A 21,645-nucleotide genomic window follows, 5' to 3' on the forward strand; every position below is an offset into this window, starting at 1 on the left:
TGTGTATTCTCCCCCACCTCCAACTGATCACAGCAGATGCCTGCCCTCCCTAAGCCTGGTTCTGCTGGAGGTTTCTTTGTGTTGAGAGGGAGTTTTTCTTTCCCACTGTCCCCATGTGCTTTCTCATAGTTTTTTTTTTTAAAGGCTGAAATGTAAATAATCATGTAAATATTCAGTCAGTGTGTGTTCGTTTTGGACCCTCATACTTAAACCCAGCATGCGCTGAGGTGATGTATCTCATAATGAGCTCATGGTAACATGACTGAACTCCATCATGGCTAAAAATGCATCGCTGACCCTCTGCGGTGAGCTCCGGGGTCCGGTAGGCGGCTATAATTAGCACCGTCCCGGTGAGCAGGCAGCATATGTAGAGCGGGGGCGGTTTTTGGCTCCTACACACACACTTCCGTGTTTATCTGTCACCGTAAAGCAGGAAGCACTGTAGTAATGTGTAGGAGTTGACGAGCCCTCCTGCTGCTGGTTCCTCACAGGTATGTCCACCGGTTACCGTCTCAACTCTCTCCTCCTAACGTCCCCCTCCCGCCTGTCTCCGCTCCGTAAACCCTCCGCAGCCGTTTGGACCGCAGACATTAGCCTCTCCCGGGCTAATTCCTCCCGGACGGTCCGTGTTTACACCGCTGTTCCTGTTTAGCCCATTAACGAGCCTCCCGGCCTCTCTGTTGAAGGTGTCTTATGAAGCCACAGTCAGGTGATTTCTGCCGTTACAGGTAAAGAGAAAGCAGCCGGGGAAGGAGCTACATGGAGGCTAACTAACTGAGCCCGGATCCGTCGGTGCTCGGCAGACGATCACACACACACACGGGGACTGCGGTACATCGGTACCGAAATGCCAGCCGGTAAGCTGCATGTCGGTGTGTGTCAATGAGTGTGAGTGTGTGTGCTGACATGTTTGACAGATATCCCTACAGTCCGGTGTGTCAGTGTTGCGTTTAAGTGTTGGGCTAATTGTTACAACGGTAAATGGCTGTCTAAAAAAAGTGCGGTGGTGTGTTCATGGTCACTGTTTCACTGTGGGATTTTTAAGGTGTCACCTGTAAATGACGGATCAATCGATTAATTGATGATCTTCATCCTTAAAATGCTTCTCAAAGTAGAGAATCTTTTTTTTTTTAGTCCAGATTGTTACACGTTGCACCCTATAGAGTGTAACACATATCTTCAAATCAGTTTAGAAGCAAAATAATCTGGGGTTTTTTTTTTTTCAATTTGATAAGCTGCAGATTGTTACTTTTGACATACAAAGGCCCTAATTCATTTAACTGTTTAAAAAAAACCCAGTTATGATTTAAGTTTCAGTGAATATGGAGAATATTACGACAGTGCAGCTCTTTTGTCCATCCCTAAAAGGTCAAACTCACTCGCTGTTTAGTTCAGTTCCAGCCGAGGTCTGCTCAGGTCAGCAAGATCGGTCTCGAGGAAGAAAAAAGTTTTGACGAGAGAATGTTTGGAAGTTACGACTCCAGAAAAACATTACTGACAACATCTAACAAGGAAGGGCCTGATATGTCATCACATGGTTCAGAGTGAATCATTGTCCTCGTCAGTAGGGAGTGTCCACTGGAAAACTTGGGTGGTAACTTGTACATCCATTGTCTGCTTTTGTCGAATAAACATAAAAATGCCTTTCAATACAGAAAAAACTTTTATGTGGTGCAAGAAAAGCAAGAAAAACACCAAAACAAGGTGCTCGATGGAGGATAAGCCCCACAAATAAAATATCCAAGTCGTTTTTAAATCTAAAAATGGAGACTGCGTCCTTCTCTTTTCACCATCGCCTGTCGGTTGGGTGTAACTGCTTCTGTGCCGTGAAAGAAATAAGGATGAGATGTGGGCTAAATCTATCAAGCGCTGCCTCGAGCCGTGCAGTAACTGTGATAACGCTGATATAAACTCATAGCTGAGTATCATTTCTGATCTAAAGCTTTTCCTCTGAATGCTGTTGTGAGTCACTCCTGCTGCCAGTGCGTGTAAGGTGCGGTCAGACCTGTGAGGCCAGGTGGAGTTTAACCCTCTGATGTGATGAAAAGCAGCCGATGATGAGAGCAGGGCTGTAAACAGGAATAAATTGTAGGAGATGGCAGGAGTTAGCTTCTCTGAGCTGTCCCTCCTGCTCTGCTGCAAACATTATTTGATCATCCAGGTGAATAAGCTGCACTTTATTTCTGAAGATCAGACTTGTTTGTAGCCTGAAGCCAGCCTGACTCTCTCTATCACTCCTAAGCTGGCTGAACACTGGTCAAACTTCACTGTCAGTGTCTGTGAGTTCAGACCACCATGACTGAAGACTTTATTACACGAATGTATTTCCTCCTGTATGTAAATCACTGCTCTCTGCAGCAGCTGTGTAACTACTGGTGCAGTTTTAATGTCAGCTTGGTTTCAACATAATCGTTTATTAAGGAGGAATTGATCTTAATTTTCAATCGACAGACCTAAACATTCACCTACATGCACAAGCAGCTGAATCCCTGATGTCCACTTCATTAGATTCCTGGAATATTATGGGTCTTTGTGGAAGTGTGTTGCAGAGAGGAAGCATCAGTCAGGCAGTCTCAGAGGCAATTTGACGACTGGGTCCCTTTAACAGAAATGAATCCAGATGCTTTTTTCCTGTTTCCCCCCTCACGGTATTTTCTGCATCCAGCCCACAAAGTTTGATTTGTGGAAATGACGCAGCTGCTGTCGGCATCACAAAGGATTTATTGTCATTGAACTTTTGCGGTGTATTCAAGTAAATAATAAAACATGTGTAAACATAAAAACAGCTCTCACATAGCACACTGGATGCGTGAGACGTCTTCCAGTGTAAGATACCGGTGCCAGATGAAGAGGAAACCCGTCCAAGTGCTGTTTGTTTGTTTGTTTGAGCATTTGGAAAGAAGCTGTGGTGCTTCTGGATTTCATGGATTTGATGACGTCTACTAGAACGCAGCAGAAGTCACATGTGAACTTCTGATAGTTTCAGGGATTTCTTTTCCTCGTGCAGACGGTGACAGACAGGTCGGGGTGGTCTGTGGTGGTATAGAGAGGGCTGTTGATGAAGTGATTCCTGCCCTCACCTGTGGTCGCAAGCTGTGCATAGTGATAGAAAGAAAGAGCTCATGGATACGAGCTGCAGAAATGAGTTTCTCTGAAGGATGTCTGGGCTCTTCCTTAGAGACAGAGTGAGTAGCTCCATCACTTTAAAGGACTCGGAGTAGAGCTGCTGCTTCTCCACGTTGATAGGAGCTGGGTGAGGTGGTTCAGGATGTCGCCTGGGGCACCCACGACATGCTGGAGTGATTATGTCTCCCAGCTGGACTGGAAAAGCCTCTGTGCCCCCCCAGAAGAGCTGGAGGAGTTGGCCAGAGAGAGCAGAGTCTGGGTCTCTCTGCTTGGACTGCTGCCCAGATGCAGAGAAGCAGCAGAAGATGGATTTAAGTTTTCTGCTGTGAAAACTTGTTTCTGAGTTTGAAAACCCGTCTCATTCATCACAGAGGAAGTCCTAAAGTTTGATTCCCAGGGATTTGACAGGGTTTTTGTTTTCTGCCGGCTGTAGGTGGAGTGAGTCACACCTCTCGACATTGGAGTTTGTCATCTTAAAATTCAGCATTTTTGTTTTGCTTTTTTCTTCTTTCGCTCTCTGTAACTCTCATCTTTTATCTGCTACATTAAAGATGAAGTCAAATAAAATAAATCAGTCTTTTTATTAAAAACACATCGAGGTTTCTGTGATCTGCTGCAGTGGTTTTTTTCTTGTCCTTCTTACTGTCCTCACTTTAACCCCTTTAATCTTGAATCAGCGATATGTGATTTCAGACTCTGTGTGTGTGTGTGTGTGTGTGTGTGTGTGTGTGTGTGTGTGTGTGTGTGTGTGTGTGTGTGTGTGCGGAGTCTTGACTGTTTCTATTTTGGGAAAGTTGGACTTTGGGCGCCCTCGCCTTTTCTCCTCCTTGAGCAGGAGCTCTGGCAGGTAACCAGCTGCTGTTTACTGCAGATCGTTTCTCTCCTAAAAACCCACTTGGCTGCTGAGACAAGTAGGATGAGAAACGAGTCTGCGGGCCAAGAAACAATCTCCCCCCAGACGGACTCATTATGCTTTGGAGCAGTAGCTGGTGCTGGTGGTGGAGGAGGAGGAGACGGAGGTGGTATTTCAGGCTGCTGATGTGTGTGGATGCTGGCGGTTTTGCTGCAGACAGCATCTGCAGCTTCAAGGACTCCGCATCCCTGCAGGCCTCGAGTCTGCTCTATAATTAGTCCTGGTGGTAAACTGCTGATTGCATTAGTGTTAATGTGACGCTTTCAACATCGATCCCCGATGGGCTGAAGGAGCCGCGCAGGGGTGCGTGTATACATGTATGTATGTATGTATGCATGTATGTATGCATGTGTTTGACTGGACCCAAACGTCCCTCCTTATGTTTGTTTAACTTAACATTAAAAGTTTTCCACTTTTAAAGGGTGAAAACATTGTTTGGACACACGCAGCACTTCAGAGCACTGAACTAATTATTATAATATTTTATTAATAATAATAATAATATTGTGATTTACACTTCCTTAATAAATGACTCCAGATTGAAGTAAAGGCCTACGCTGGGAATAAAAGTAGGGATTTACATTTACTTGGAAACTACTCGATAAAGATGAGACAAAACGAGACTAAACCTCTGAGGGTTAATCAGATCAGTTTGTGATAATAAAAATGAAAATGTTCTCAGTTTTTACAGAGCTCAGGTTTCTCGGTTGCTATGGTTACGCATCCCACTGAAGAGTCTCAGTCATGCGTGCTGTTGGTGTCGGCGACAAACAGCGCTTTGTGACTGTTTCACTTTATTTTAAAACGATTCAACGGCCAAGTTTAAAATAACTTTATTCTAAAACGAGCTCCCAGACAGACGGTGGGCGTCAGTGATTGGTCCTTAGTTTTTCACGCTCGCAGCTCATTCTCGCCTCTGTTTGGCTGCTAATTGGGTGAAGGAATGTGCTGCTCCCCTCCCCCGCTCGCTAAACAGTCGGTTCACAGGGAGATGCTAACAGGCTGCAGCTGCGGTGATGTCATTTTTCTTATTTTTCACATGAATTCTGGAGCAGACGTTACAAACTCGCTGTCGTCTCAACGACGATCCCTCCATGCTCATGTACATCCAACCAAAGTCTCGTCCAATCAGCATCGGTGTCACGTTTCCTTAATTCCATGTCAAACATGGCTCAAGTTTCAAGTTATGACATCAGTGTAGGTACAAGGCTTCAGATTGCTTTAAACACTCAGTATCGGAGCATTGAGAGGGAATGACGCTAATATGGTCATCTCATTCCCACGGTTTGCAAGGGACAGCCAATCAGAAGACAGCTAGCTTAAAGGAGGGTTGGCTTCAAGCCTACCCAGTCAAAGTTGAATCAGGCGTGTGCGCTTGAGCCACTGGGAGACAGGAAGTGGATAAAACTGTGTTGATTTGGTTCATTTTCAGTTCTGTTGGCATTTATAGTCGACACAGATTTTTCTGAGCGCTGCTCCATTTCCAGAGCTCTCACTCCTGGGTGTGTTGTGGTCTAGAGGCTCTTATTATCCTCAAAGTGTTAACCACCTCAATTAAGTCATTATGTAGGACAAACCCGCTGTCGCTGCTGTCGCCTCTCCCTGTGCTGCTGCTGCTCTTTAAGTCTGAACGAACAGTCAGATAAGCGCACGGGGAGATAAGTGGAGATAAATGGAAATATTCCTGATGGGAAACATTTTTTATTCTCCTGTTATTATGCAGAGACATTTACATTCAGGGTGATCTGAAGAGGACGCTTCAGTCTACCACTCAGATCCTGATGCCCGTCGACTTGTAGCCACTAAACGATGCTTTAAACAGTCACGTGTGGCCTTTCGGCTCTGTGATGAAGCACCTCTGCTTGCTCCCCAGAAGCTACATTAGCCTAATGTTTTTCATAATGCTGTCGTCACTTCTTTGGATGTTGGCAGATTGCCTGGTTGGTCCCAGTGCTGCAGGAGGTCTGCTGATGCCACATTTACCAACCCTGCCTTAAAACTGTCTTCATCTACTGGCTATAAATCGATTGTACCAGCAGGCTTTGAGCAAACAGCACCAGCTTGTCTTAAGAAGTGAGGAGTCTGTCTTAGGTCTTAGGTCTTAGTTTCCAATTGTTTTGGCCCAGTGTCGAACCATCTTAAACAGTTACACATGGGTTATTAGTGGAGATCGACTAATCACAGAAACCCCTGAAATTCTACCATACGAAGAGCTGAATGAAACAGATTGTTAAAAGTGTCCACTGCAGCCATCGTCTGTGATTTTCAGATGTTTTTTTTGTGATATTTACCTTTTTAAATGTGTTTCTTCCATTCCTGGTGAACGCTGTCACTCGCTTCCCTGTTACGTTCGATTTATCAAACAGCCAGAATTCAACGGCCGCGCAGAATCGTCCACGTTCAGCGCCGAGTTTGGGTTATTCATAGGTAAACACTTTTGCAAATGGACACAACCGCAGTATTACTCGGCATAAGAGGCACAGGATGAATGGAAATCATGTACAAAACATCACGTGCAGTAAGCTGGAGGAGCTTTATTTTGAGAACTGCTTCAATGAGAGTGATAGAAGTTCTTGAGATCTGGTGCAGCTGACAGCAAAAAGAAATAAAGGTTACTAAAAGCTCGGTGCTTTGTTCTGAACATGAATGAAAAGAATCACCAAATCTGCTGTAAATCAGAGCTGCTATAAAGGGAATCTGAACTGGAACACCTTTAAAAACATCAGAAATAAGAAGAAATGTTGGAGCACCTGTGTTATTTACAGGTGGGATCAACGTTTCTTTCTTTAATTTGAAGAAAAAACAAGGTCAGGTTTTCCCTTGCTGTTGAGCTGCTTGCTTGTAGCGGGCCCAGTCTTGATTCCTTGATTGATCCGATGGTTCAGACTTCTCGATGTGCGGCCTGGCTTAATGAAACATACTCACGATTGGCCTGAGATGATCGACGACTTCGGCCTTTAGGAGACTGTTGGGATTTGTTGCCATTTTCTGATCTTCTGCAGATCATCATCATCATCAGTTAATCGAGAAAAATATCTGGCAGATTAATTGATCATGAAAACAATCATAAACAACAGCAATAATGTAACCTTCAGAAGATGAGACACCAGCGTACGGTGATGGATTACACAATATAAAATTAGCAGGCTGCTAATTGATTTTCATCCCCTAAAGAAAAAAAAATGAATCGAGAAACATTTGACCAAGAAAGAAACGGAGAAGAGTGCAGGACGCATTCAGAGATCATCAGTAGAAATCAGGCAGTGTTCAGAAGACTTTACAAGCTGTGTCAGAATAAAGGTTAACATGATAGATGTGCTATAACTTAATCCTCTTTTCTGCCACAGCTAGCGTGTGCAGGGTTGCCATTAAAAAAAAACATTTAAAGGTTTATTTCCATTTGCGTTGCACTTTTATTTGCGTTGTCGGTGCTTACGCCGTTGTAAAAGCGTCTAAATAGATCAGGACCACCTGCGGCGAGGGCCCTCCGTCCGCTCACATCTTCAAAGTTGTGTCGGATGAGAAGCTGGTCGCCCGTTTGCGTCCTCGGTGGAACACGGGAGTATTTAGGATGCAGGAGGAGTCGCAGTGAAAGAAACCCAGCGGGCCCGTGCTGTTTTGATGCTCCGCTGGCTAATTGTACGTGAGCCGTCGGTTCCTGTGCTCTTAGGACGCTTCCTCCCTCAGTTGTTGGCTGTGATTTGTATTCACAGTGGAAGACGGTTTGTTCTGCAAAGGAGGATTTTGGCCTAAATATAACTTCAAAGGAGATGCGCCTCGCTCTGTTTCCCCCACCGGTTGCGTCTTTGCAGACGGGGAAGCTTTTATCTTTCTGTGCTTGTTGTTTGACGCCCAGCTCGCTGCTTTTCAGCACTTTCGGACGGGTTTTGCACCTTTCTTCTGGTCTGTTTTGTAGTCGGGTGTTTGCACGCGTCGCTGTCAGTATCACAGGTGTCGGTACAGAGATGTTGAGCCGCAGTCCTCTGTCAGGACAACAGCAGCATGTAAAACAGCCAAACGGGGGGCAAAGCTTCCAGTTTTCACTGCAGATGCTATAAAATGACTGTGCAGCTTCCACATGATGTTAACCCTCTGAGGTCGCCATCGATCACGACTTTAATCTCGATTCTAATCATAAGTAGATTTAGTTTTTATTAAATTGTTCTTCCAAGTCTTGGAGATCAGGGGACAACGACGACGGTCATTCTAGCTGACAAATCAAAAACTCGTCACGCCTTCCTCGCAAACGCAGGGTTGGGACGGGGTATGCTGCGTAGCTGATTGATTCATCTAGCGTTCATTTCTCCAGCCAGGTGTGTGGAAGCAGCCTGTGGATCATCAGCAGATCACATCTGTACAGTCGCTTGATGGAAATATTCTCACATTTATTAGTGGAATAAAAATGTATTTGGTTTTGTAGCTGAGGGGGAACCTCATCATATCAGGAGGCTGCTGACATTTAAACTCCGCATGTTTGATATGGACCGGCTGAATTTCAGGCTGCTGTCAGTCCAACCTTTAACCTTTGCTGTGAAAACAGGAAGAGTGTTTTCTTCACGGCACAGCTTAATCTTGTAGTTGCCACATCGCTCCCTTATGGCTGTTTGCTGCCAGACCTTGCCTTTCAGTTCAGCGTCATGTTTTTAAAAGAGATTTTTTTTTGCAGTTAGATTGTTGTTTAGAAAGGTACACAGTGTCGTATCTAAAGACCACAACCCGTCCATCGTGGCGCGCTCGTGTTCCTCTCTCGGTGTTTTGTTTTCAGAGCACACGCAACTCGCGCGGTAGCGGTCCAGACGCTCGCTGTGAGGTCCCTCTGGCTCTGCAGTCTGTCCTTTTTTGGATGCGAGAGGCTGTTTGTGAAGTCTGTGGAAAGAATGTCAGAACACAATGAGCAGGAGGAAAAAAACACAGCTAAACTTTGCTTATTTTAGAATAAGCAAAGTGACTAAAGCTTTGCATAAATGAGCACTGTCTACAAACACCACGCAGTGACCTGCTTGGATGTTTGATGTTTGGCTTCACTTGGTCAGATGTAGGAAAAGGTCATGGGCGGGGCTTAAAAAAAACCCTCTGGCTGCTCAAACTAGTGATGAACCCAGCATCTAATTTACTGTTACGCCAATTTAAACAGGAAGAAATCACGTTTAGTTGTTAGTTGTAATATTCACATCTTCATGACATACGTGCGAGTCAGTAAGGACAAATCACTCAAATTCATGACAGCACTTAACACTTAAATGAAATAATATGTAAGAAATATTTCCACCTTAAAAGCTTCCAGTAGCTGCGGGTTCATATGTAAACTAACAACGAGTTATCTTACTGGAGAACAACGAAGGGACTGACAGACACGGGCAACATCATATGATGGAACAGAGAGAAGAAGGTGGCAGGTATGGTGATGATCATGTGATCTGCTGACTAATGTATGTAAACATGAGCCTTGATCGCGTGCTCTGCTATCTGAACTCATACCTCTGTACACCTCTATTCTTAATCTTACACCAAACAGATGTCAGAAAAAGGTTAATCTACTAAATAAATCATGTATGTGTTGAATGTTAGTAACGGTTCAGAGAGTGGTTCACTTTGTGTGATGTGATTTGTCATTGGGGTCTGGTCAGTCGTCAGCATTTTGTTATCATTTCTGGTTAGCGCTGTAGGTCAAGCAGAAACGGACCTCGCAACAACTGGGAGACTTTGATCCATGCACATCTGTACGAATGAGCTTTGTGGGCTCACGGTGTTTGAACGTGTCAGCCAAGAATGGCTCTCGAGCCGGCTCAGCTCACGATCACGACTTTTTCGTTATCCAAAACTATCAGCGATGTGTTGATAACTAAGCTCGTGCTGTGGATGGCTCGTCGCAGACGTTTGGTATTTTTATATTAGCCTAACCGTAGCTCTGTAGACACAAGGGAGCACGTTGTGTCAACTGGCGTAAATTCACCAACTGTCCAAACGTCGCTAATTTTTAGCTTTTGGTCTTTGTTCATCGCAGATAGCTGACAGACGTTGACCTCAGACCAAGTCTGTTTCTCTCGGCTAGGTGTCATATTAACATGAATTTAATGTAATTGTTGAGTTAACAGTAGCTTTAATAAGAGTGCACGACTCACATGGAATATACTGGATGCACCTTGTGGTTCAAAATGGTTTTGTGCAGCTGAGCTTCGTTATCAACTCCATCTTCTCTGAGATACATTGCACACACGTCCCAGCTGGTGTGTATTCAGATTCTGTTCATATTTTTATTATTTTAGGTTTGAAGCTGTTTGATAAAAAGCTCATTTAAGAAACAACTAGAAGCTAATAAAACACCATCAGAACTAGGGCTGCCACGATTAGTCGACTATTAAAATTGTCGACGACTGATTTATTAGTCGACGCGTCGTTTTAAGCTTTGTAAGATCCCAAAAGACGCAGGAATAAGTAGCAGGATTTAAGAGTGTAATAACGGACTGAAACAGAAGATGGCAGCACTGCATGCACAAGGATGCCAGCTGCCGTTAAACCTCGAAGAAGAAGAAGCTGTGTCTGCTATTGTAGCTGTGTCCAAATTCTGGAACCGCATCCTCCTGTGCCCGCGTTTGTAGGCCGATTATGTTACAGCGACACAACGAATACTGTCCAAATTTATAGACTCCGACAAATGCGCCCTTCGTTTCCCCAGATTTGAAGGATGGGTCAGGTGTATACTTAGGGGCCCAACCTATCCCAGAATTCATAGCGCGGCCCAGCTCAGTTTCCAACAATGGCGGCAGCTAGTTAGTTTTAATGTTACTCTTATTATTCTTTCTGGGTCACAAAAAAACTTTTAACATATTTTCAGGGAGAATGTAGCTGTGTAAACCTCAAATATCGGCTCAGTTTATCAAGACACCACATATTTGCAAAAGCGCTCCGATGTTTTCGGAGACGTTTGTTACCCACCAGCTCGATAGCTAGCCGGGGGCTAGGTCACTAGCACCGTGAGAACACCGGACTCCCGGCAAATCGTTTTCAAACCCACCGCCGTCTTTCTCTACTCAGGTAAAACATACATAAGTCACTTAGATAACTTAAAAAATTGGCTTTTTTTTGTATTTTATTTGTTCCTGAGTAAATCGGGTTGGCTGAGATTAAAGTTATAGTTTTTACACAGCTGAATAAACGTCAAGCAGACAGCTGATCATCAGAAGTGTGAGATGCTGGAGAATATACTCCGGTGTCCTGTTATATTTTAGATAGCAAGGAGTTTATTAAACTTTACCGAAACAATCTGCAAATTTCATTAAAATCTAATGAACTATCATCTTGTCTTTATTTTTAGTTAGCACCTGAAACACTTCAAGCTGTAAGCTAATGATAGTTATATAAGAGCAGATGCTGCTGGTGCACTAAGCTGTATGTCCAATGGATGATGATCTGATTAGTCGACTAATCACAAAAATAATCGGTGACTAGTCGACTATCAAAATAATCGTTTGTGGCAGCCCTAATTAGAATCATCTCAGTAAATTCAGGAACAATAAAGTTTTGTTTGTCTCTCACAAGTAGTAAATACAAAAACGAAAAACAAAATCTACTTTAATAAAATGTAGCAAATATAATATGTAAATATTTCAAAAAGTAGCAGCAGCAGGAAACAGTAACTGAAGCTTTGAGTGTTTTCTGGCAAATGTCTGAGCAAAATAAAGGCGACTTAATGGAAAATGTTTATTTGGAGATTATTTTTAACAGTTTCTGTCAGATTAAATTTTGCAGCCTGTATGTTTATATAAGAGTGGAAGTGGAAGCTGTGTCCTTCCCTGTTCATTCAATAATTGACCAGTTATTCTTGTTTTGGTTGTTTTTTTGCTGCTCTAACAGAATAAAATCTGGTCCTGTCCCCTCCATTTAGTCCTGATATTGCATTTTTTGAACTATGCTGCGGTTCAGGAAACAGAGCCCTGCGATAAAAGTTTTAGGTAATTTTAAAAGACCGAGCGCTGCTGTGATTTGTGCCTGTCTGGAGTGTTTTCAGCTCAGTCTGACTCTAAAATTAGAGCCTGAGCCGCCTGACTGTGTGAGGTATGACGGTATCTGCAGCAGCCATCTGTGGCCGTTACGCACCGAGCTGCTCCACACTCGCGAGGACCCGACATCAAGCGTTTCTCCGCTATCTAACCTTGAACCCGAGACCATGTCTACACTAACCCTCTGAAATTGAAAGTGCAACTTGGCTGACCTTCTGTTTGGACTGAAACGTGAACTGTTTTAAAAACAGACTGAATAAATCCATAAGTTTGCTCACTAGCATAGATGAAAACATCTTTTTAAAACCTCATTTTGTGCCACAGCAGCGAACTTATTAAGCATGTTTCTAAATCCAGATTATTATTTTTAACCCCGAGCACTAGCAGCCGTTTGGCAGGCGTCAAAGCTGGTCAAGGATTTTATAGGGTTCAATTTTCCTAGCGACCGCTGGTTGCCAAGTGGTTTCCAGGTATTTGCCAGGTGGTTGGCAGCCAGTCTCTAGGCCTGTGTGACAGCGGTCTTGGTGACGGCTCTCTGGCAGGTGTGAAAACTCGTCGAGGTTTTCTGGGGAGCCGAGAGTCTCTGAGTTCTTGTTTGGGGCAGTTTCCCACATTTGTCCTGCACGAGGTTTCGACTTTTTGCGTTTGATTCCTGCTAGCTGTGATGAAACCTTCAGTTTGTGCCTCTTGTTGTGAATGTTGAGGTGTGTTTAGGATCAATATCTGTTAGAGAAACCGTCCTCTTGTCATCTTTTTAACGCTCCCGTGCCTGCGGTTCCAGCACCGCCTGAACCAGCATCGATTCATGTTTGTGCTCAACATTCGGAGCTGAGGTTGCAGCCAAATGTCCACATTTAGACGTCGTCCTTGAGCGCCGTGGGGCCGGTCACAGCGGGAGGGTAACAGTGAGGATCTGTTCAAAGAGCAGATCATCGTGAAAGAGAAAACCTGGCTCTGAATGTCGTCTCTCTTTGAATCGCACCAGCTTTCTGAAATGTTCTTCACTTCTGAGAAACGTCCTCGTGTTCAAGGTCTTCAACTAAAATTAGTCCCCAGTTACACAATCGCAGAGACCCACACACACTCACACAGATGTAAATGCACATGCTCACACACATTTTTAAAAACGCCAAATTCCTTCAGCAGCAGTCTCTCAACAAATCTGCGTACAGTAATTACTCTCCAATCAGGACGATTAAAACACCGTCGACCCCGCACACGCACAAAGCCAGAACACACACGCTCATTATGTCATCTCTCCAGAGTGTGTGTGCATCTGTGTGTGTGTTTTAGCATCCTTTCCCCTCAGCCGTCGGTGGGGGAATGATACCGACGTGGTTTTTTGGAGCCACTCTGCAGCGTTGCAGCTTCACCTGCGGCGTTTAGCTGAGCTGCTGCTACTCTGCCGCTGCCGGCGGCGAGGGGAAACGAGCACTGCAAGGTCAGTGGTGAGTGTCAGCATGTGAGGAGGGGGGAGGAGAGAGGGAGCGAGCGAGCGAGGCTGGAAACAAAAAAGGAGAGGGAGAGAGAGACTGTGGAGTCGAGGTCCACCTGGCAGGCCGTCCTCTGCGTCGCCTCCAACAAGATGGATTCAGAGAACAACGAGTCGGGTAGGGAGCTTCTTTTTAATAAGCAATGCCTCTCCTGTGTGTGAGGGTGTCTGTGTGTGAGAGACATTGGCACAGTGAGAGAGGCTGACAGAGTCCAGGTCTCTGGGATGAAGCCTGCGTGGCAGCGGCCATCGATCTGCTCGTCTCGGTCGTCCAATCAGCTGCCGGTGCTCATTGACTGACGTGCCTCGAGACCAATGGTGGCGAATGCACAGATTTCATGTTGTGAGGGATCCTGACGCTTTCTGACTGCTTTTGTTTTTGAATCGAAGCTCACAGTCGCCTCAGCAGCTGCAGACGGTGTGTGTGTGCGTGCACGCATGCATGGGTGTGTGTCTGTAGGATTTGTGCCTGTACAAATGTGAGTGCTAGATTCTCTTATTGCTGTGTCATGTATAAATAAGTATGGGCAGCCATTCAAAGAGCTACTTAGATGTATGAACATATTAAAATGCTCAAACATACAGAAAACTCTAGAGAGGGGAAGAGCTGAGTTACACCATGAAATACAAAAGTTGTGGCTTATTAATCCCAAAAGTTCGGAAATTATTTTCACAGCAGCCAAAAAGCAGCGATAAACCTGAGTGACGGTTTCTCGCAGGATGTCGAAAACCCATCGGCTCGTCCGACGTCGCCGACTTTCAGAAATGGAGGAGGAGCTCGCTGGAGCTGGAGCTGATTGGCTCAACTTTGCTTTTATGCAGGAGACACAAAACAAGCGAGAAGTGAGAGAAATCTCAGCATCCCACGTGAGGTTCTGGGAATAAGCTGCTGCAGTTTGGTTCCAGCTGTTAGAACATTTCCGGGGAGTTATCTGTTACGGGTGCAGTTATGACCACAATGATATTTATCAGGTTATTTATCAGGATTATGCTTTGAGTTTTATGCATAGTGCAAATCTTTGCATCAAAAAAAACCTGTTCCTCATTCACCTAAATTCAGTGCACCGCTGAGAAGAGCATAAAAAACAACAGGAAATGAAGTCAACATCTGGCCGACATCACGTTTACCTGAAGCCTTCGGTGCTCACTGTGTTTATTGCACTCTCACCTTTTGCCAAGGGGAACACGACTGGCTGGAGATTCGGGTGAGATGGACAGAGCGCACGCTCGCTTTCATGGACGTCTGAGCTGGCGTTGGGCGATTCATGTTCGCAGCCACTGACCTGTTTTACTTTGTCGTCACGCATTAATAATACTGCAGTTTGTGCTGTGTTTGCTGGCAGCTCATTAAGTCAGTTACGTTGCTTTGTGTCATAGACACAGCTCTACAGGTATTCATCACTTATGCTAAATCTGAAGTACTTGCAAAGAACAGATGACGACGTTCTTCTGGGAACAAGCTCGTCACGTTCTGCTGTGCCAGATGTTTGAATTTTTGTTCTCATCGTCTGGTGTCAGTTGTGTATCTGTCTCTTAACACACTGTTACTCATCCCGACTATTTCCAGGAAACTTGGAGCTGCGCGGTGCAGTATGAGGTCGTGTTCATTAAATTGTATGAAGCCAGAATCCTGATTTGGATTCAAATCGTGTGGCTCAATTAGCCGTAGTGTTTCCTTCCCTCGTGTTGTGATGTTGGCTGTTCAAAGTTTGGAGGCATAAATGGCAAAAACTGTTTCATGCAAAAAGATTTTTGCATGAAAGTTTTCTACTTTTCCTCTTCAGAGCTCTCCTGGTTTGCAGCTCATTGGCTCGTCTGATTAACGCTGCAGGGTCTTTACAATATAAGACTGCCGTTGTTTGTTGCACACGTTAGTACTTAACAGTTGCTTGGTTAGCTCATCAATGGTTTAAAAAAAATGACAAGAACCAAATAAAAACAGCATTTTTTTTTTTAAAGCTAAAACAACAGTTTGATTGGTCACAGGAAGTCTTTCTGGGCTGATGGCATCCATTTGTAAACGAGATCTCTCAAACATGGCCGACTCGATCAGCTGCCTCACATTTACTCGTTAACCAGCGCAGAGTTCACGAAGTTAATCCACTTGTATCTGAAGCTGCTTCGGCCTGTGTTCCCAGATGAAGCTGAGCATGAAGGACTGCGTGTGCGTGTTTGGGTAGCGGGCGGTCGTCCTTCCGCTTCAGGCTGGCAGATGTTTGATTGGCGGCAGCGCTGAAGCACCAGAGGTCATCCGCTGCCTTTCACGCTCAATTAAGTCCCTGCCTGCGGTACACCCTTTATGAGGGCTCTCACTGATGTGCATGTCTGCTAACTAAATGTAGCTCCAACAGCAGTCTGATGCTTAAAGCTTTCCTTTTAGAGCCAAGCTTGGAGTCAAACGGTTTTCTCAGCGAGTGAGGAGTTGATGGCAGGCAGCACTTCGATTTCCCTGCTGCAGGCTGTGATATTGGTTATAGTAGTGGCTTTCAGACAGAGTGTAATGCAGGTCATTGCTTGTAGCAGGCAAGGATATATCAGGATACACTCTCTGAATGCATGATTGTGCCAGATTATAGGTTGCAGCGCTCATCCAAACAGCACGCGTGAGAGACTGAAGTCATTTGTTACAGGAGCTCTGCACGGCTCTGATGGCTGATGCCACAGGTGCTCTTCACATACGTTCAGATACAAGCCTGGAAACAATGGAGGCGCTTTCTTTTATTCTCTTTGGGTCTTTTATTGCTGTGCTTGTGCACATATCTAAAACCAGTCCACGATTTCTAAGCCTTATGGTCATAACTGGTTTGATAAGTGATTTGTCAGCTTGTGCTTACTGAGCATTTTAAAAATATCCTGAAAGACCAACATCTTCCAGCCACCCAGGAGCAATTTGTTGAAAATCTGCTTTTTCCAAAAGGTCTTGGAGATTAGACCAGATCTGCTCGAGACTCACGGCCCGCCTGTCGGCACACCTCAGGTGTCACTTCAGTTCAGCCTTTTAGTTGTTGTATCTCACTTATTTGTTACTGCGAAGTGTTTGCCTGTGATTAGTTTAAATGTAATTTTTGCATTGTGTGAATTTTGCATTCGTTTTTTATGTTCTGTGTTCTGTTTTCTTCTTTTCTATTAAAAGAAACATGTTTCCTGTCAGTGCAGATCAGATGCTTTCATGCTGGATGGGGAGGAGTTTAGAAATGTTGTTTGAGTTTTCCAGTAACTCGTACCCCGATGCAGTCTGAATAACATGAAGATTGTTGAAAATGATCCTGTAATAGATGTGTGGCATGTCTGGAGTGTGAGGAACACACGTGAGCTATTACAGAAGTAAAACTGATGTAAAAGCCACAGACAAATGAAAGTTAACCTCCCAGTCCACATCAGCAGAGAGCGTAATCCCTGCCTTTGAAAGTCTGGTTACAAACTGTATTTGACTGAGTCCTGATCTTAGACTTCATTATAATGTAAGATGTGACATCTGAGATGCTTTGTGACAGATGCATAAATAAACTTTGATGTGTTGCATCAAATTTCAGTCAGATCAGACATCAGAAGTCAGATGTGAGGACTTTCATGCGTCGCATCAAGTCTTCTTTCATATTGTGGTTTTAAATCTTTCTCCTGTCAGATCCTCTTGATCTGAGCGGCGTGCCGGGTTGGAAACCGCTAAACCAGGAAATCAAAACCTGAATTTCAGTCACAACTAACTACCTTCAAAATGTCCCTCTCTTTTATTCCTTTGGCAGTTTTCTCTCTGCTCTTATTCTGCATTAACATTTTTAGACATTTTGCTGACATTTAACTTTGCAGATATTTCACCCACAGTCGACTTGGATTTGTAGCTTTTCATCTCTGAGGAAGGTCACAGTCTGAGCTCCGCTCGAAAAGATTCTTATAAAACTAGTTCACAGTTATGTAAAATATTATGATTATATAGTTCTGTATTAATTCTATAAATCATCACAATCAGAGGCTCCTCTACAAATGTGCTTGGTTCTCTGTTCTTGGCTACTTTTTAGGTGAAACTAAATAAAAAGCAGCGTAATCCGAGTGCGTCTGTGAGCTTCAAGCTGGGTGTTTGCTTGAAATGACTTAATCATTGTTTAATCAACATTTTCTGGCTTTAGCATTTCAGTCATCATACCTGCCAACACCCCCGTTGTTTCCCAGCAGCAGGTTTACTGTTTTACCTGGAAACCTGCTCCAACTTTATTATGAATGATTCAGTTTTTATGTAATTAGAACCTTTGTTAAGCAGCATGTTACAGATAATAAATAATAGCTCCACATTACGATTTTCTAGAATAAAGTGGATGGATGACGGTTGACTGTGTGTAATAAGGAATCTGTAATTTCACCCACTGAAGATCGCAGAGATTTGACATGGAAAAGGTGGCATGTTGTGACCACGTGCCTTTCATTTATCTCATCCGCTCTCCTGTTCGCCGCTCAGTTTCACGCTGCCCGCCCAGAGCAAAGCGTTATAGCCCGAGCCTCGATGTTTTCAGATTTGCTAATGAAGCTGAGGTCAGTGGAAACCGCTGTGTTTTCCAGAATACTGAGTTCTTGGAATCTCGGTCTTTGCTGCGGGATTAATTGAAATGGCAGTGGCTGAACTCCTAACGTGATCAGTGTAATTCAGTCTCTGGCCGATCGAGAAGATGGGGCTGCTGATAGATTCATTCAGAGGCAGTCCCGCTTAATTGGATTCGTTCTGCCTTTAAAGAAGCAGGATGTCTTTTATAAGGTTTCTGCCTGCAGAGCTTCGCTTCACGTGGACCTCGCTGACACTAAAGCAGCAGATATTCTGCATTCAGTAAAAATGTCACTGAGTTAGATCTGCAAAAATATAATGTGCATCATCATCATGTTAAATCATTTGCATACCAGAAAATTTAATCGAGTCACAGCTCTCCGGCGCTGGCTGACAGACTGGCCACAAGCGATTACAGCCACAGTAGCAACATGTCAGAACGGTCGAGCGTCTATATTCGGGTTGCGCGAGTACGTACGCTGGTGACAGTTTTTATTTGTGGCAGCAAAAATTCCAAGTGTGGCTGCAGCCAAATGAACACACTGCTTGGACGAGCTGCTGCTGAACAGTTCGGGTCTGTCTGTAGTCATTCATCCAAAGCCGAGGCCTAGTTTCCACTACATCTCATCAGGAGCCTCGTGCATGTTTTTCTATTGATCGTCTCTGTAACATCTTTGTTTCGATCTCTGTGAGAGACTCGCGTTTGTAAATCCCAACTAAAATCTGCACAGATGCAGTAAATCGTGGTATTTCTGCCTTAGCTCCAAGGTGTAAATGTAGAAATCCTTCTATGCTGCTCATCCGTTTGTGGAGCATTGAAGGACGCGTATAGTCGTGTTCTACAGTGAAAGACTTTACACTTATTTAGAGATGTACTCAAGACTGAGAATAATGCTTAATTACCCACATGCTGCCAATGTTTAGGTTTGTGTTATTCACCTTTCTAGTCTCTAGTTATGAACCCACAGCAAAAATAAACAGGTTTAAGTTGAATATTTTCATTGATGCTACATAGAAATATTGACTCAACTTCAAACTTGCTTTGGTTTCAGAAAGCTTGAAGGGTTGGCTTGTTAGAAAAAATGACCCAAATCTTCTATTTTGCTGTGTTTGGTGACCTAAAAGCCAAAAGATACCAGGGAACCTCTGATTGGCCTTTTAGCAAAACAAACTAACAGTATTCCACTAGCTTACTTGGCACAGCCTCTGGGATAGTCTGTTAGCTTATATTTTTCCAACATGGTGAACATGCAGTGATTTCAACGCTGGTATTCTGCTGTGCACCAAACGCAGGATGTCTTTGTCTGCTTGGAAATATAAAAATCTTTAAGCATTTAATGGTATTAAAGGTTTGGGCCGTAGATGAAGCATCTCCTTCTTTGTGTTTTCACTGATTTATTGTGATCCCTTAACCATGTGCTTCCTGATGTTGGCCTCCTTTTAATGGCATTGCTTCTTCCATTACTTCTCCTTTGGTTTTTTTACTGACACGATGGAAGATTATTAAGAAATGGTCAGGAAATGACTGGTAATCATTTTGAAGTGGCTGAAAATCTCAGTTAAAATGTTAATGTCTATGTGATGGCACTGACACTGGATAATTGAATGCTAATGGAAATATGCCACTAATATTTCCAAATAACAGGCCACATAAATGGTTAGATGGGTGAATGTGGCTTGCGGTGTAAAAGTGCTTTGAGCGGTCAGTAAATCCAAAAAGTAAAAACAGTAGATACCAGTCTATTCACCCCCCTGTACTGCAGGGCTGATTGACACGATGTCTCCAGGATACTCAGACCTGAGGACCTCTCATGATGTTCAGCATAGCTGCACTGCAGAGCTCTATGAATCATACTGTATGCAGTAATTTCATGGTCCACTGCATTCAGTCTACTGCACAGCCATCAGTCCTGCAGCTGCAGTCACATGACGCACATCATGATGAGAGCTGCCTGTCTAATGTCCTGTAGTGTCTCCTATAGGAAGAGGGAGAGTTGATGTCTCATGACTTTCACAACAGCTGCATCACCGCAGAGACGGTCGAGATCAGGTCCATAAGTATCATCCCAGTGTCATGATGTAATATGGCTGTTCTGTGAGGTCAAGCGAGGCACGCAGTGCTACAGTCCTTCTTTACCTCAAACAGCATTCTGTACCATAAAACACCTCCCAGTGCCTGTTTACTGCCATCCTGTGGCAGGAAGCAGGTTTGATGGCGCTTGACTGGGATCTATTGGAATCTGTAACTTCTGTCATTTTAATGGGTGTGTCCTCGTCCTATTAACAAAAACTGAAGCTTTTTACTTGCAGTTCACCCTCAGCCACACCTACTGCTGCACATTTTAACATGGGAGTCTCCCTTTTTGAGAACTGTAGTTCCTTTAATGGCCACTTTACATGTCGCTCTATACACTCGTTCTTGTGTAACCATATTCTTATTTACTTTGACATGATGCATCCAAAAACAACAACTTTCTGACCTCAGGCAAACTCAACCAAATGCTCCTCTTGGTTCACTTTTCCTCCACGCTGAGCCGTGTTTGAGTTGCCGTTGCGTCGCTGCGCCTAGCAGATGTGTTTTTTCAGCACAAGTAAACTCAAGTGGTGTTGCGTAAACAGCGCCATATGCCCGTGAGTGCTGCATATCGCTTCCTGTGGCAGTCCATTTGCTGACTCATAGAGAAACTGAGACTGTCTGTCAAGAGAGGAAGCAGCACAAAATTGCTCCACTTCAAACCTTCATATCCTGCTGGACCAGAGGCTGATTTTAACTGCTTTCATGCCCTTCAGCCTTCGATATTTCAGCAGCTGAGCTGGATAGTAAATGTGTTTGTTTCGGTGAACAGCTTGTTTGCTCTTTTTTTATCATTTTGAATGTGGTTTAAGAGGTTTTTATTGACGACATTTCACAGCCTGGCCGTCCCAACATATCTGCTTTGTGAAGAATAGAAAATAAAAATTCAGTTATTTTGAAATTTGATCTGAAGGAGAAATGAGCTGATAAAAGCTTTAGGATTGAATTTTTCCTGCGCTTCCCGTACTCGACCTCATCTCGGTTTTCCTGTTGTTACTGTAAAGTTTTTGCTCATTGGTTGTAAGAAGCGATTTTATTGGTCAGATTTCATTGTTTAGGATGCAAAACGAGGAGGCAGAAAAACCTGTTTCACAGCACCTCGGGGAAAAGGGAAGCACAGTTTTGATCTCTTTTCCTTTTTTTTGGTTTGATGGGGGTTTTTGAAGATCACAGCGTGGGGGCAGCGCCTCCATCAGTCCAACTGAACTCCCATTGTGAGCTGACATAAAGCTGAAGGCCTGGCGGATGGAAGCGGGAAGATAAACATTTTATTGTGATGTGAAGCAGCGGGGTCAGCCTGTTGACTGAGGTGGTCCTGAACTACGACTAGATGGGAATAGATGTGATTTTATTGCCGCTGAGGTCACAGAATTAGTTTATTATAAAAATACAGATCATCTGAATGTTGTTTTCTGTCAACTGTTGCTGAGGTTTAGTTGAGAAAAGATCAGAAGCTGTGACATTTTATCTAATCCAGCAACTGGATCAGTTCATTACCTCTTTTTTTCA

At 44.0% G+C, this 21,645-nt stretch overlaps 1 protein-coding gene across 3 annotated transcripts in view; it reads left to right on the forward strand.

Moving 5' to 3' along the window:
• The first annotated feature begins 288 nt into the window (after nucleotides 1–288).
• The window catches only part of efr3a (EFR3 homolog A (S. cerevisiae)), a 101,120-nt gene continuing 79,763 nt past the window's right edge, over nucleotides 289–21,645 (forward strand). The window contains exons 1-2 of one of the 3 annotated variants that reach the window (XM_014337374.2): nucleotides 289–491; nucleotides 729–857. In XM_014337374.2, coding sequence (XP_014192860.1) covers nucleotides 848–857 — 10 coding nt within the window. In that variant the 5' untranslated portion in view covers nucleotides 289–491; nucleotides 729–847. The other 2 variants (XM_014337373.2, XM_014337372.2) reach the window with 2 other exon arrangements.

Source organism: Haplochromis burtoni, unplaced genomic scaffold (assembly GCF_018398535.1).
Source record: "Haplochromis burtoni strain Fernald_Lab_line unplaced genomic scaffold, NCSU_Asbu1 Contig_175, whole genome shotgun sequence".
NCBI lineage: Eukaryota > Metazoa > Chordata > Actinopteri > Cichliformes > Cichlidae > Haplochromis > Haplochromis burtoni.